Source organism: Alligator mississippiensis, chromosome 5 (assembly GCF_030867095.1).
Source record: "Alligator mississippiensis isolate rAllMis1 chromosome 5, rAllMis1, whole genome shotgun sequence".
Classification (NCBI taxonomy): Eukaryota; Metazoa; Chordata; order Crocodylia; family Alligatoridae; genus Alligator; species Alligator mississippiensis.
Genome location: NC_081828.1, coordinates 209,132,324 through 209,148,436, shown reverse-complemented (window position 1 = coordinate 209,148,436; position 16,113 = coordinate 209,132,324). Strand labels below are relative to the sequence as shown.

General features: G+C 42.6%; 1 protein-coding gene across 1 annotated transcript in view; it reads left to right on the top strand.

The window, feature by feature from the left end:
• The first annotated feature begins 1,946 nt into the window (after positions 1 to 1,946).
• Positions 1,947 to 16,113, top strand: part of LOC102572501 (sodium channel protein type 5 subunit alpha) — a 123,764-nt gene continuing 109,597 nt past the window's right edge. The window contains 3 exon segments of the mRNA XM_059729367.1: positions 1,947 to 4,115; positions 7,101 to 7,234; positions 15,295 to 15,423. Coding sequence (XP_059585350.1) covers positions 3,843 to 4,115; positions 7,101 to 7,234; positions 15,295 to 15,423 — 536 coding nt within the window. The 5' untranslated portion in view covers positions 1,947 to 3,842.

Below are 16,113 nucleotides of genomic sequence, written 5' to 3'. Positions count from 1 at the left end.
AAATACTCACAATTGAAGACAAAGTCTTGCTGACTGTGACTGTTTTTGCTGAAATATTGTATACTATATTGGCTAATGGTTTGATTGGTAGTGCAATACTACTGATAAAGTATGCCCTTGATGGGAGCACTAGAGAGCTGAAAATATTTCTGGGCTTTACCTAAGTGAAGCTGAATTCAGGAGCTGCACGTAAGGTTTGAATCCATGTTTCCTTTTCATTTTTACAACTTTAAAATGATTAGTCATTGTCTTTAGTGATTAGTCACTACCGTAGTGAACATGTAATTTTTATTGGAGAAATACTATATTAATGTACTTTCTTTGTTGCAGTATTTTAGGGTTCTAATGAAAATTGTTCTGAATGCACTTTTGGGGGAAGGTTTTTGTAGACATTTGCACCATAATCACCAAGGTCTGTTATTTATTTATTTTGGTATTCTGAAGGATGTAATGGCATTTTCTATATCTTCTCTTTCCAGTAGTTTCTTGTAAATCATAGTGTTCGGGAAATTTTGTCAATGTGGCTCAAAATCCATGTCTTTTCAAGGTAAGATGGCAGGCTTTTCTTGCTCATTTTGAAGATCCCTCCAATAGTAGAGGCTCTGCATGAGACAATTTTTTCTTTAATTATTTTATTCTCCGCTGGATTTAAAAATTAGGTGAGTATTGTGGAGGATGCTGCTCTTTTAGATAATACAACTCGCACAGTATATATTGCACCAGATTGCACCGTTTTATATATTGTGGGCAACTTCTATACTTGCTAGCAAAGGGGAAGCATGCATCCTGGAGAATAAATATCTGGCTGGTGATATTGGGGAGGTGCACACTGGAGGAAAGATTGATAGCCCAAGATCTGTAGGAAATTGTCCTGTTCACAGTATAAGAGTTGCTGTAGGACTATATAGCTCCCACTTCAGATAATTTAAGTTTCATGGGCCTTTGTACATGCCACAAAATTGGCTTTTAAAGAGGCTTAAATGCCCTTTTGCACTGCTTTAATGGCATTGCTGTTTGCATGCTCGGTGATGTATACCACTTTAAATGACTTTGTAACGTAGCAAGATAAATCACCTCCAAGGTGTTTTAGTTTGCTACCTAACAAAGTGCAACAGTGCACAGGGTGCTGGAAGCCAACTTGTTCACGGCTTGGCAGGCTTCCAGTGCCCAGTGCACCATCCGTGCTACTTTCTCTTGCCACCAGCACACCCAGCCACCCCAGGGGCAAGCCAGCCATTCCCGAGTGGTCCCAGGTGGCAGGGATGGTGCAGGGGTGTTGGAGCCTACCTGCCTCTGCTGGGGGGGGGAGGGAAGCTGCCATCAGGTCACATACCCCTGAACTGCGGGGGACCCCGGTGCTTTCCTCTGTGGTAGTGGCTCTCCCCCCTGCCCGCTGGCACTTGGCCCAGGTGGTCCCAGGGGGTGTTGCAGCTGCAAAGGGATGCACCGGGCCCCACATAGCTCGGGGGCTGTGCAACTTGTTGGCAGCCTGCGCAGGCCAGCCTAGCAAGCTTGACTGAAGAAAAAAAAAAAGGTAGCGAGGAACCTGATCTTTTTTTTTTTTTCTCAGAACCTGCCTGCTTCCCTGAGCTGTGCGGGAGCCCAGTGCTTCTATCCATGGCTACAGCGCTCCTCGGGACTACCCAGGCTCGATACCAGTGGGTGGGTGCTGCCCCTGGAAAGCACCGGGGTCACCTGCAGCCATGGAAGGAAGCACCAGGCCCCTATGCTACTCAGGGATCACTTGGCCCGCCAGCAGCTCAGACCCTCACCCAGCCACTGGAGAGTCAGGTAAAGATTGGGCCCCCAGCCTTGTGTACATGCCATGGGGATTTAATTTGGTTTAATTCTTTCTAAATTGAAATGGTGGAAACAATGGGTTTTAAAAAACCCACCGTTTCAATTTAGGGAGAATTAAACCTAATTAACCCCCCATGGCATGTACAAGCAACCCATTATACTAGATACTAAGGGCCTTACTACACAGTAATTTGGGGCAGCTCCTGGAGTTCTTATCACCTGGATTGTCCACACATTAACACCTGAAACAAGTTTTAAGCACTTGTTATGTGGCTCAAAGTTATGCCAGGCTAGGGCAGGATTATCTCTGATCCATATTACTCAGCTCTTGTTACTAAAATGTTGCCACTCTAGGCGACACCTTAGTGTAAACACTCTACCTGCACCCTCCTCCCCTGCTGGCCTGGATCTGGCCCACTGCCCCTTCCCAGCATCCCAGATCCCAGCTGGCCATGCTGTCTGTCCTGGGGAGCAGGCAGGGGAGAGTTAACCTGCCTGCCCAGTCACTGCTGCTGCTGCCCCTTTTGCTCGGTGGCCTGGGCTCATCCCAGAGAAGAGCAGCAGGAGGTCAAGCAGGTAAGTTAAGCCTTCTCCAGGCAGAGAACTCTGAGAGGCAGGGGTTGGAAATCAGGGATGGGGCAAGAGAGAAGCCTGGAATAGGAATGGGGTGATTCTTACCTTTCAAGCTCCAGCTGGCCTGAACATCTGACTGCTGCAAATTTGAACTAGCACTAACACTAGGCACAATTTGTGTGCTTCACAGTGTAAGGTGTAGTAGGTAACCTTCAGTCCTCCAGATCATGGTGCAAGTATAAGAAGTCTAGTCCGGTGCCTGATGATGAGTCCTCTTGTATGGTGTCCTGCAACCACCACACCAAGACCTTCAATAGCTAGGCAAGGGTATGGAGGAGTAGAGGCTGTCCAAGAACTACCCTCCCCCTTTAAACTATTGAGACAAATTCTAAAGGCCAGACTGAGTACAGACATTCAGTGCCACGATGAGAGCAACAGATAAGAATTGCTGTTGACTGCCTAATCCCTTAGCAAGGGCTCATTTCTGTCAGGGTGATGTCCTTTAGATTTTCTCCAACCAAGGAGTACCCCCAAGGCAGTGGGGGCTAGGGTTGTGAGGTACCCTATACTTATCTTACTGTGGAGGTTGCAACTTTGGGGTATTTTATAGGAGCTACCCTGCCGCAAGTAGCCCCACCATGTTACCACTAGGCCCTCCAGTTGGATGCAGTTTACAGTCATAGCTAGGACCATGTGTAAGGTGTAACAAGGCCTTAAATTAAATACTCTTTGCAAAAAGAATAGGGGTGAAATGTAATGCCTCTTATATAGCAGTGTGACACACACACACAAAATACTAGGTGCTTCTCAGGGCACTAACACAGATGTGATTCTGCCATTTCCCAGGGAAAAGATTGCAAATGATCTCTTTTAGGCCCCTGGCAGGCATTAATTTAATTATGTGATGGATATAACACATTTTATTCTGCATCCCAAAAAATGCACATCTTGCCATGCATTGCAGGTTGCAGTGTGTCTGCTGGTATGGGAGGGCTGAGAACAGGGACCTGGATCCCTGGCTCCTTATGATCTGGGACCTTAAAAGGGCACTGGAGAAAGCATGGCATTGGGAACTCATCCCCAGCCCTGGGCTCCCCATGCACCTGGAGCTTCAAAGGGGCTGCAGGAAGCACCGTGTCAATTGCTCAATAAATGTAGCATCTACCAGAGGCCTTTGAAACTTAGTCCTACCAAATTTATCCAGAATCCATTACTTGCACTTAATCTAAAGCTAAAACCATAAAGATTACTCTGTCTTCTGGGAATATGATTCTTATTAGTTTAGTTTTATTTTTACCTGTTGATTTAACAGCAAGATATGAATATAGAGCTAGTTAACCTGTACTTAACTCCAGTAGTGTTGCTCTGTCTGTTAGTTTCTATATTGTAACGTCTTAATCCAGTAACATTCTTTTTCTCTCTCTTCCAGGTATTTGAAATACTGAGAGTGGAAAAAACAGAACAAAAAAATGGACCCCAGTCTTTTGTTAGCTGCTGCTTATGGTTTCCGCCGTTTCACTCCTAATTCTTTGTTTGAAATTGAGAATAGAATTGCTGAGAATAAAGCAAAACAAGCTCAAGCCAAGCAGGATAATAGCAGTCAGCAGGTCAAAGAAGAACAATGTTCTCCCCAGCTGGATCTGAAAGCTTGCAACAAATTGCCTACTATCTATGGAAAACCTTCACCGGAGCTTGTTGGAGTACCATTGGAGGATCTTGATCCTTACTACAGTGACCACAAGGTTAAAGCAAATCCCATTAAGAGGGTGTTGCCTTTTTTAACTTTTAAGATTGTAATATATATAAGATAAACTTTACCCAGAGGATTCTTTTTTTGGTCCTTCTTGAACCAGATGTCAGTACATTACTATTCTTTGTTGGCTTAAAGTTCTTATGGGTAGATTCAAAATTAACTTGGTAAAATGAAAGGTTAATTTTAAAGCCGGCTGATCAAACTATATTGAGTATGAAAATATAATACAGCATATCAACAAAAAATAGTTTGTGATGAAAATTATACTGTGTTCTGTAATTCAGCCTCTTCCCTATAAGATCCATGTGAGTTCTCTGGGCTGAGATTACTGTAGTGCTAATAGCTTTTCTCTAATTGCTGTTAGTCACATTTGAGTTACTGTTTTGCTACAGTTACTTTTATAATAATTCAGGAAAACTAAGGAGAAAACAACACACAACACTTAAACATATTACAGAATTTCCAGGCCTTACTGTTAGAAATGGATATATGTTTTTTTATAACTAGTAAATTAATATTCTATTGTAATATAATAGCATGTGCATTACATATTTCTGTAGAGAAAGATGAAACTTAAAATCAAATATAAGAGGGCAATTGACTTTCAGTTTATGCAGTCAGATATTTTTTTTTGCAAAGTGTAAAGTTGGAAACAACTCCCTGGCACAAGTGTTGGAGAGGCCAACTAGGGGCCATGCTCTTGACCTGCTGCTCAAAAACAGGGATGAATTGGCAAGGAATGTAATAATGGATGGCAACTTGGGCAGCAGCAACCATAAGATGATTGAGCTCAGGATCCTGAGGAAAGGAAGAAAGGGGAGCTGCAGAGTAAGGACTCTGGACTTCAGAAAAGCAGACTTTGACCTGCTCAGGAAACTCATTGGCAGGATACCCTGGGAGGCCAGTCTGAGACAGAAAGGAGTCCAGAAGAGCTGGCTGTACTTTAAAGAAACCTTAGTGAGGGCACAGGAATGTGCAGGAAGAGTAGCAAGTGTGGGGGAGACCTGCTTGGCTTAGCAGGGAATCTTCAGTAAGCTAAAACACAAAAAGGAAGCATATAAGAAATGGAAACTTGCACAAACAACTAGGGAGGTATATAAGAATATTGCTTGGGCATGCAGGGATGAAATCAGGAGTGCTAAAGCACACCTGGAGTTTCAGCTAGCAAAGGATGTGAAGGGTAACAAGAAGGGTTTCTACAAGCATGTCAGCAACAAGAGGAAGATCAGGGAATGTGTAGGTCCCTTACTGAATGGGGGAGGCAACCTAGTGCCTGATGATGCAGAAAAGGCTGAAGTTCTAATTGTCTTTTTCACCTCAGTTATCAGGCAGCACAGGCTGGGGAGGAGGTGAGCAGCCAACAGTGGTGAAAGAACAGGTTAGGGACTACTTAGAAAGGCTGGACGTGTACAAGTCCATGCGGCTGGGTGAAATGCATCTGAGAGTGCTGAGGGAGTTGGCTGGTGTGATTGCAGAGCTGCTATCCATTATCTCTGAAAACTCGTGTTGATTGGGAGAGCTTCCAGATGATTTGAAAATGGCAAATATAGTGTCCATCTTTAAGAAAGGGAGAAAGGAGGATCCAGGGAACTACAGACTCACCTTTGTCCCTAGAAAAATCGTGGAACAGATCCTCAAGTAATTAATTTCTAAGCAGTTGGAGGATAAGAAAGTGATTAGGAACAGTCAGCATGGATTCATCAAGTCATGCCTGACTGACCTGATTGACTTCTAGGATGAGATGACTGGCTCTGTGGATGTGGGGAGAGCACTGGACGTGATATACCTTGATGTTAGCAAGGCTTTTGATACAGTCTCCCACAATATTCTCACAAGCAAGTTAAGGAAGTACGGGGAAGTACATGGATGAATGAACTGTAAGACAGATAGAAAACTGGATGGATCATCAGGGTCAGAGGGTTCTAATCAATGGCTTGATGTCTATTTGGGAGCTGGTCTCAAGTGGGGTGCCCCAGGGGTCAGTCCTGGGACTGGATTTGTTCAATATCTCCATCAATGACCTAGAAGACAGGATAGAGTGCACCCTCAACAAGTCTGCAAATCACACCAAGCTGGGAGTGAATAATAGATATGCTGGAGGGCAGGTCTAATGACCTCAACAAATTGGAGGATCAGACAAAAAGAAATCTCATGGGGTTCCATTAAGTGAAGTGCAGAGTCCTGCCCTTAGGATGGAACAATCCCATGTACCACTACAGGCTGAGTGCTGACTGGTCATGCCTGAAAAACCCAGGAACTCACTGCACCCACTGGGCTGCACTATTCCAATCCCTTGGACCCTGACTGGGCTATGTTTAACCCTGCAACCTCCTCCCACAGACCTACCAGCCCCCTCAAACCATCAATGCCCCCCTGTGGACCTGCCAGCCTCCACCCCACACAAGTTACTTACATTGGTTTCCCCACACAACTACCAGCACTGGTGAATGGCTGTGCACACTGCTTTTGGTTTATTTTCACTTGTCTTAAAGTGAGCTGCATGAATGTAGACTGGGTGTGGCAAATGGCTGTACATACCCTTACTTTGTGAATAGCCCATTGGGTTCAATGGGACTACTTCAGGAGTAAGGAAGTACTGAGTGTAAGTAACTAGCAAAATGTGGTTTATAATTAATATCCTTTAATTGTATTGACAAAATGAGTCTGGAGATTTGTTTTCAATCATAATTATTTCTTTCTGTTGTCTGTTTCGCAGGAGACAAGAATGATCTTACAATGCTAAATTGGCCCATTGGGCAGATAGTTTTTATTATTTTATTTTTATTCTTTTATTTGTTATTCTTACTTGGAGACAGAACCTAGCAATACCTATCACAGTCTTACCTATAATGATTTCCAATTCTGGGTCGTCATTTAAGAAATCCTAGTTTGCTTTCTGGAAAAAAAAACACTATATATAGTTAATATACTTCTAACGCTGTGTTTGTTTTTTGTTTGCTTCTTTCTTTTATAGACTTTTATGGTACTGAATAGCAAGAATATAATTTTTCGATTTAGTGCAACACCTGCCTTATGCATACTTGGCCCTTTCAATCCTATCAGAAGAGCAGCAATTAAAATTTTGGTCCATTCATATCCTTTTTACTGGTTATTCTTATTCTAACACTCTTTTGAAAAAAAACTGTTCTGTTTTCCTTCATTCTAGTCTTGTATTTATAGTGGATTAAATGTAAGTGAATTCTGATATAACATTATGCTAGCATAAGAGTGATGTAGCCACATAAATCCAGAAATTAATGTAAGTGGCAAGGATTTCTTAGTGTGGTATCATTTATTGAGCCAACTGTGCAGTAGGGTTAGGTAAGCTTTTGAATGCAAAACATTCTTCTACTACACAGTGGACTCATCTACATGTGTAATGAATGCAAAACAATAAACTCCAGAGCCAGGTTGGAGCAGCTTCAGCTGGCAAGGGGCCTTGGGGGTCAGCCTGTCAGCTTGGGGCTGCTCCCCCCAACTCAGTGTGCTGCGGGGTGGCTGGCTGGAGCACAAGAGTGCTTCAGTGTGGGGCTAGCTGGCAGGCAGCCCCTGCACTGAAACACCCTTGTGCCCCAGCCAGCCAGGGTAACGTCTACACATGCACTGCTACAGAGTAAAAACTCTACAGCAGGCTAGTACTTGTATTTACAGTAGCTCATGTGTATTTATAAGTACTAGCCTGCTGTGGAGTTAATTAGTTTACTCCAGCCTGGTAGGGACACATGTGTAGATGCACACTGTGCAGTAAACATCTTGTGTAGAAGCAGCCAGTTGGTCCAGTAAAAGATAACACCCTAAGGAATCCTTGCCTCTGTGATATAGTAGTATGTCATTGTTAGGAGGCTATACTGGACTTTGTTTCACAAAATTAGTAATATTTAAATATCAGTATATCTAGTACAAATAGTGATGAAGAATAGATTAGATGTGATGAGTTTTTCTGATGAGTCAGAGATTAAGTTCTTATATTATTGTTGTTATAAGCTTCAAGTAGAATAACATGTACAGACTACTCAATTGTGTTAGGGCTTTTCCCTTGACATCCTGCATATTTCTGCTGTGACAACATCATAGAAACATCTAGTGAAATAAATGGTCCACACTGTTTTTAAGATCTTGAATACAAATTGAATGAATGCTTTGGTCAGACACCTGGTACTGTCGTAAAAAAGATAATTCAAGTTGGAGACAGAACCTCCATTTTTTCTGTTTATGTGCCTGCAGAACTGTAGGTGCAAATTAAATCATGTGGAAATAAGTTCACTTGACTGAAGTGATTGCTACAAGATAGCACCTACAATTACTTGAACCCACAATATGTAAGTGTAAAAATGAATGCCATTAGATTGCTTAGTGCAGGGTTGTCATCCATATGGCCTACATGTCTCTGGACCAACCCTACATGCTGCTTGGGCTATGTGCTGGCCCCGCCTCTGCGTGCTGTATGTGGCACACAGACCCATTGCCATTCACGCTGCGTATGGCTCCCACACCAGATTGGCTCTGCGTGCTGGCTTCAGGGCCAGTCAAGATCAGGCCATGCTGGAGCCAGTACACACAGCCAGTCTGGCAAGGCACCCCATGCAGCTGTGCCAGCTTCCTGCGCTGTATGCCTTTGAAGTTGTTGTTGCTATCAAAAAGGAATGGATACCTATTAGGTAGCTTCCAAAGGTTAGTTTGGTTTCTAAAGATAAAGAAAAATGTTGAATTTCTGAAAGTGGATATCATAGTGGCATCTCTGGTTAAGGAAATATTTTGGAAGGCAAATTTCTGTCCCAGAACTAGAGGATGGGGAAAAAAAACAGAACTGTCCCTTGGATGACTTCAAAGTTTGCTTCACCATTGCTATTATGTCAAAGGCAAAGGAGATGTAGTTCCTTTCAAGGGAAAAATCAATTTATAGCCTTGAGCACTGTAACCTGCAATGGTTCTAAGCAGGTGGGCATGGAGTTCAAGCAGTTTAATAAGTGTCTAAGTATCTAGAGGTAAGTTTTTTGGACAGATTTTAAATACAACTTTTTCCATAGCTTCTAGAAAATAGAATCCTCTAGTCTACTTCCTCAACACCTCAGTGAGGAGTTTTATAGATTTCATAGATTTTATAGACAGTAGGGCAGGAAGGGACGTCCTCACAAGATCATTGGGTCCAGCCCCTGTCTAAGGGGCAGAAAGTCATCTGGAGTCAAATGATCCCAGCAAGATAGTAATCCAGTGTTTCTTGAAAGAGTCCGGAGTAGGTGCTCGCACCACTTCTGGGGATAGTCTATTTAAGGCTCTGGGGACATGAACAGTAAAGAAGTTTTTTTTTTATGTCCAGCCTAAAATGGTCTTCCTGGAGTTTGTGACCATTAGACAATGTCCTCCCTTGGGTTGCCCTGGTGAACAGACGTTCTCCTAGCTCCTGATGCACGCCCATTATATACTTATAGTTATCCTTGTTATCATCATTCTTTTAGTAACAGACCTCTTTTCAGGGTCCCAGATATCAGCAAAGAAGTGCTTTCTGTAGGAATAGTTGCAACTGATTTACCCAAGAAGGAACTTTTTTGATCCTCCTTGCTAGATGAAAAGGACAAGGAACTCATAGGATGTTATAATATCTCTTCTACTAGGATACCTCATTAGATCTCTTCTTCCATCTTTATTGTGCCACTCAAACTCTTTGTGGGGTGTTAAGGAATAGAGCAGAAAGATGGTAGGGTAATATATTGGTATCTGGAGAGTGGCAGATAGTAGTCAATATGTAGGACTAGTTTGTCCTAGTACAATACACAATACTGTGGTTAGAGCTCATGAAATGCAGTTTAGGTTCCAAAAAGGAAATCTGCATAATACTATATTTTCCTGTACATAGGACACCCCAGTAAGACATGCACCTCCTTTTTGAAAGGCAGAATGAAGGAAAAAGATTTTTTTCCCTGTAATAAGTAACCGAGTAGCAGCAGCCAGGGAGCTGAACCTGCTCATTGTTCCACTCCCTGTGGATCATGTGCAGATTGTACTTTTACTTTTGCCCAGCAGAAGCTTAAGCAGCAGGAACTGCATTTAGCATACTTCCTCACTTATTTACACTTCAGTTTTCAGCAACTGGTTTTTGGAAAAAAAAGGTGCGCATGGTATGTGAGAAAATATGGTGATATAGGATTTTTTAATAATGTAGCAAATTAGAACAAGGTAATATTGCAAAGTCTTATAAAGTAAATAAAATTACCATTTCATAGATTTCATAGACATTAGGGCTGGAAGGGACCTCAGAAGATCATCGAGTCCAGCCCCCCGCCCAAAGGGCAGGAAGTCAGCTGGGGTCATAGGATCCCAGCAAGATAAGCATCCAGTTTCATCTTGAAGGTGTTCAATGAAGGCACTTGAACCACCTCCGGTGGCAGGCTGTTCCAGACCTTGGGGGCTCGGACAGTAAAGAAATTCTTCCTTATGTCCAGCCTGAAACGATCTTGTAGTAGTTTGTGACCATTCGACCTCGTCATCCCTTGGGGCGCTCTGGTGAACAAACGTTCCCCCAGATACTGGTGGCCACCCCTGATAAACTTGTAGGTGGCCATCAGATCACCCCTGAGCCTGCACTTTTCCAGGCTAAAGAGCCCCAGGGCTCTCAGCCTGTCATCGTAGGGTCTGCTTCCCTGACCTCTGATCATGCGCATGGCTCTTCTCTGGACTCTCTCAAGCTTCTCCACATCCTTTTTGAATTGTGGAGCCCAAAACTGGACGCAGTACTCCAGCTGCGGCCTCACTAAGGCCGAGTACAGGGGGAGAATGAGGTCCCGGGATTTGCTTGAGAAGCATCTATGGATGCAAGCCAGCGTTTTGGTCGCTTTACTAGCCGCAGCATCGCATTGCAGGCTCATGTTCATCTTGTGGTCAATGATGACCCCCAAGTCTCTTTCTTCCATAGTGCTAGCCAACATAGCACTGCTGAGCCTTTAAGGATGCTGTGGGTTTTTTTTCCCAAGGTGGAGAGCCTTGCATTTATCGGCGTTGAACACCATCAGATTCTCATCCGCCCACTTGCTGAGCCTGTCCAGGTCAGCCTGGATCATCTGCCTGTCTTCTGGTGTGGATGCTTTGCCCCAAAGTTTGGTGTCATCAGCAAACTTGGCCAGTCTGCTTCTGACTCCAGTGTCCACATCATTAATGAAGATGTTGAACAGTATGGGTCCAAGGACAGAGCCCTGGGGAACCCCACTGGTCACAGGACACCACGATGAGTGACTTCTATCAATTACTACCCTCTGGGTCCAACCCTGGAGTCATTTTCCAGCCAGTGGATCGTGGAGGACCCAAGGCGACAATTGGCCAGTTTCTCCAAGAGACGATCATGGGACACCAGATCGAAGGCTTTTTTGAAGTCAAGATATATGACATCAATCTCATCTCCCTTGTCCAGGTGATAGGTCACCTGGTCGTAGAAGGAAATGAGATTGGTCAAGCAAGACCTACCTGCAACAAACCCATGCTGGCTATCCCTTAAGATGTTGGCGTCGGCCAGTCCATTAAGGATGGCCTCCTTAATAAACTTTTCTAAGATCTTCCCTGGGATAGAAGTCAGGCTGATGGGCCTATAGTTAGCCGGATCCACTTTCCTCCCTTTCTTGAAGATAGGCACCACATTGGCCTTCTTCCAGTCTTCGGGCAGTACACCAGAGCGCCAAGAGTTTTCAAAGATCCTCCAAGAGTTTTCAAAGATCCATTTTATATTATATATATATATAAAGATTTTATATAGGTTACTCCATATTTCACAATCGATAGCAGCTAATCTTGAGCAGATACAGTTTGTATATCTTATGAGGAGATCTGTAGAGGGTTATATTCAATTTTTCAAAATATTTTGTTAGCTATCCAGTTGATGTGGTTATTTCATTTGGGAGGTGGAAGATACACTAAGTAGTACTCAGTAAATTATTTTCATATATAAAACTAATTATGGTTGTATGTACACGTACTTCTTCCTCCCTCCATGGAATTTCCTGCAGCCTGACTGAAGACTGTTGTTTTGAGAAAGATGGAAAAACTTTTTCCGAGTCTTTCTTTTCTTGTGTCCTTCACAACTAGTCTGACCCACATGGAACTACCCAAAGAACAGATTGGTACAAATCTGGATAATTTGTTGTCATTCATTTTTTGATTAGCTTAGCCCTGGTTCTGCAAAGGTGTGACCTGACACCAACTACTATTACATGAGGAACAACTCGAGACTGTTGGACAGATCTTGTGCCACTTTTTAGGCATATAATAGGCACTTTAGATCATACTTAGACTGTGAGATATCTATTCTATCCTGCTGAAGTCCCTGGAAAATTCTTAACATCTTTAATTTTGTGGCATGCTTTCTTCACCTTAAGCCAAGTTGCAAAGAGTAGAGCTGAGGAGGAAGATGCACCCAAGGAGAGCACATTGAGATTGGACGTCAGGAAAAATCTTTACAGTAAGGGTTGCCAAAATATGGAATAGGCTTCCAAGGGAGGTGGCACTATCCCCTTCCTTGGAGGTATTTAAGAGGAGATTGGACAAACACTCTTTCGTGCCCAGGGCAGGGTGTTGAACTCAATGATCTAATAGGTCCCTTCCAACCCTAAAATCTATGAATCTATGAAACTTTTGTGTTAATGATTTTTTAGGGTTTTGACCAGGGTGGAATAGGATTATGCTCAGATTTCTAATAGGTGGAATAGGCTCTGTCCCGAAGTAATCTAGAATGGATTTTTTTTCTAAATATGGTGAGGAGTTCATTTTTGAACTTCTGTTACTATTCTACAGTATAATGATCTTTCCTTAACTCATTTCCTACATTGTTCATTCTGTTCATTATCTGTGTTGTGGTACTTAACTGTGTACTCATGGCTCAATTTCCATCCTCAGAACAATCCAAAGTCACTGAGTAAGTTACTTCCTATTTACTGCTATTATTTATTCTTTCCCTTCTCCAAGGCAGGGAAAATAAAGGTTGTGGTAGTAGATTCAATAAGGTGAACATATTGGGTGACATTGAACACTTGACTAGGACCTGATATAGAGTCTTGCTTCCCTGCTTCTAGGGAAGATTTGGGAATTTTTATATCTAGCAGAGTTCTTTGGCAGCACAAACTGCGGTGGCACCCCAAATTAGGTTAAATCAGGTGGAGGCCAACCTTTTTGGCAGGTATGCCAAAACTTAGCCCTCCACTCTACCCAAGTGCCACTATTATCCTCTTTCCCTGCCCAGCCCAAGCTGGGGAGAGTAGTAGATAACTGAAGGGTAGAGTTAGGATTCACAGATACCTCAATAATTTGGAGATTGCACCAAAAGAAGTCTCATGAGGTTCCATAAGGAGAAGTACAAAGTTCTGCATTTAGGACAGAACATCCCTGCACCAGTACAGGTTGGGGACTGACTGGCTAAGCAGCAGCTCAGCAGAAAAGGACCTGGGGGTACAGTGGACACTAAGCTGAATGTAAGCCAACAGTGTGCCCTTGTGAAGAAGGCTAGCAGCATACTGAGCTGCATTAGTAGGAGTGTTGCTGGCAGGTTGAGGGAAGTGATTACTCCCCTGTATTAGTTGGTCTAATAAAAGATATTGGATTTACCCAAGGAACCTTGTCTGCCTATTCTCTTCTATTCAGCACTGGTGGCCACATATGGAGTACCATGTCCAGTTTTGGGCCCCCACTACAGAAAGGGTGTGGACAAATTGCAGAGAATCCATGGGAGGGTAACTAAAATGGTTGGGAGGCTGGGGTACATGACATATGAGGAGAGGCTGAGGTAACTGGGCATGGTTAGTCTGGAGAAGAGAAGTCTGAGGGGGGATTTAGCAGCCTTCAGCTACCTGAAGTGGGATTCAAAAGAGGATGAAGCTGGACTGTTCTGAGTGGTAGCAGATGACAGAACAAGGAGCAATGGTTTCAAGTTGCATCAGGGGAAGTTTAGGTTAGATATTAGAAAAAAACTATCTCATTAAGAGGGTAATAAAACACTAGAACAGGTTACCCAGAGAGGTTGTAGAATCTATATCCTCGGAGGCTTATAAGACTTGGCTAGACTGAGCCTTGACTGAGATGATCTAGTTGGGGATGGTCCTGCTTTGAGCAGAGGATTGGACTAGATGTGACCTCCTGAGGTCCCTTCCAATCCTAATTTTCTATGAGTCTATGAATCTGCTGTTCTGCTGTCTGCTTCCTTCCTTGTTCTCCCTGTCTGATCTAGTTTGCTTTGTGCTCCCTGCCCTATCTTCCACTGTACTCCCTCTTCCCTCCTTGATCAGCTGTGTGCTCCACACAGAGGCTGCCCATGCCATTTGGGGCACCTGTACTGTAGATTGGCCATACCTGAGTTACATCATATGCTTTGCTTTATGAGCTGACTCACTTTGCTCTCTGATGTACCATAAGGACAGGCTCCATTTTTCCTTACCCCATTTGAAGATGGCATTCCTTAGGTTATCCTAAAATATTTGAGAGATGAACAGTCATGCCAGGCCATTCAAGATAATGGAGTCAATGCTATAAAACAAGAATTCTGTTTTGTGTAAAAAAAAAAAAAAAAAATTCTGTTTAAAAAATGCTCAATCTTCCTTAGAACCAGAACAGGACAGATATTCTCCTTCCCGAAATAGTCAAAGCAAAGACTTTTACCTAGGTTTTCCCCACTGAGATCTTATTACTAGGTTCTTGGCTATTCTGGGATTACCTTTCCCCACACTTTTCATGAAAGCTCCACACTAGGTATGAGAAATCTTCTTAACAAGAACATTCAGAGTATACATGTTTTCATGGAAAAGTATACATGTTTTCTGGAAAAGTTTCAGTTATAACAAATTGGGCCTTTCCCAGGTAATAATTATAAAAAAGCTGTATGAAAAATGACCAAATAACTCCATCACTAAGTCTTTTAGGGAATGTTTATTATTTTTTAAACAGTCTTGAAAAGTGAAATTTTTCCACAAATTTTCCCACAATTATGGATGTAATTGTGTCTAAAATCAGAAAGGAAACTTACATAGAACTTGTACTTATTGCAGTGCTGGCAGTAATATAGACACAGACTTCCAATTTCTTTTAAATTTCTTGCCTCCACCACACCTGGAAACTTAAAATGTAAATAAAATTTGTTTGTGAAGCTTTTCCTAGTAAGTGCTAACACTTTTTATTTTCATGTACAATTTACTTCTCAGGTACATTTTTACTGGTATTTACACCGCCGAAATATCAATAAAAATATTGGCAAGAGGATTTGTCTGGAATGAATTCACTTTTCTTAGAGATCCATGTGATTGCCTAGACTTCATTGTTATCATTATGACGTAAGTAACATTCTATTTGTTTTTCTCCTAAGGAAAAGCGGCTAAGGTGCCATTAAGCTATTTGCCTGATATCCCACATGCTTTGGAATCTGATTGTGGTCAAATTGCTCATGTCCATTGTAGAGCTCATTACTTGAAGAAAGAATTACCACAAACCTTACCACAATCAAACCTAAATGATTGTGAATGCTCATCTCTTTCACTTAACAGAAGCTTTCATGCATGTACTCACAATCTAGTCTAACATATTTATTCATCCAAAAACTATAAATTAATCAAGCTATTTTTCATATGGTCTAGGACAGAAGGGAGAGAGAGAGTTTGTCTCTCATTTTTGTTTTTATGTACTACATTTACTCACATACTACACACACGTTTCTCCCCCCCAAAAAAAATCAGCCCACAACATTGGGATGTGTCTTAATCAGAGAAGCTGAGTTTCTGCTTTGTATAGGAGCGCTTTGCTTTGGTTTCATGCAGCAGCAGCAGCAGCAACAGCAGCATTTTTCTCCTATTTCACAGTTCTGGAGGCTCTTTTTAGCCGTTTTCAAAATCAAAGGTCCACCCATGAACACCAGTCCTAAGCAACAGCCAGATTTTCAGCTTTTGATTAAGGGAGGGTGAATGAGATAAAGCTTAAGCCCTGTCCCTGTTCTATGCATTCATAACTCTAGGGGGGGAAATTAATTC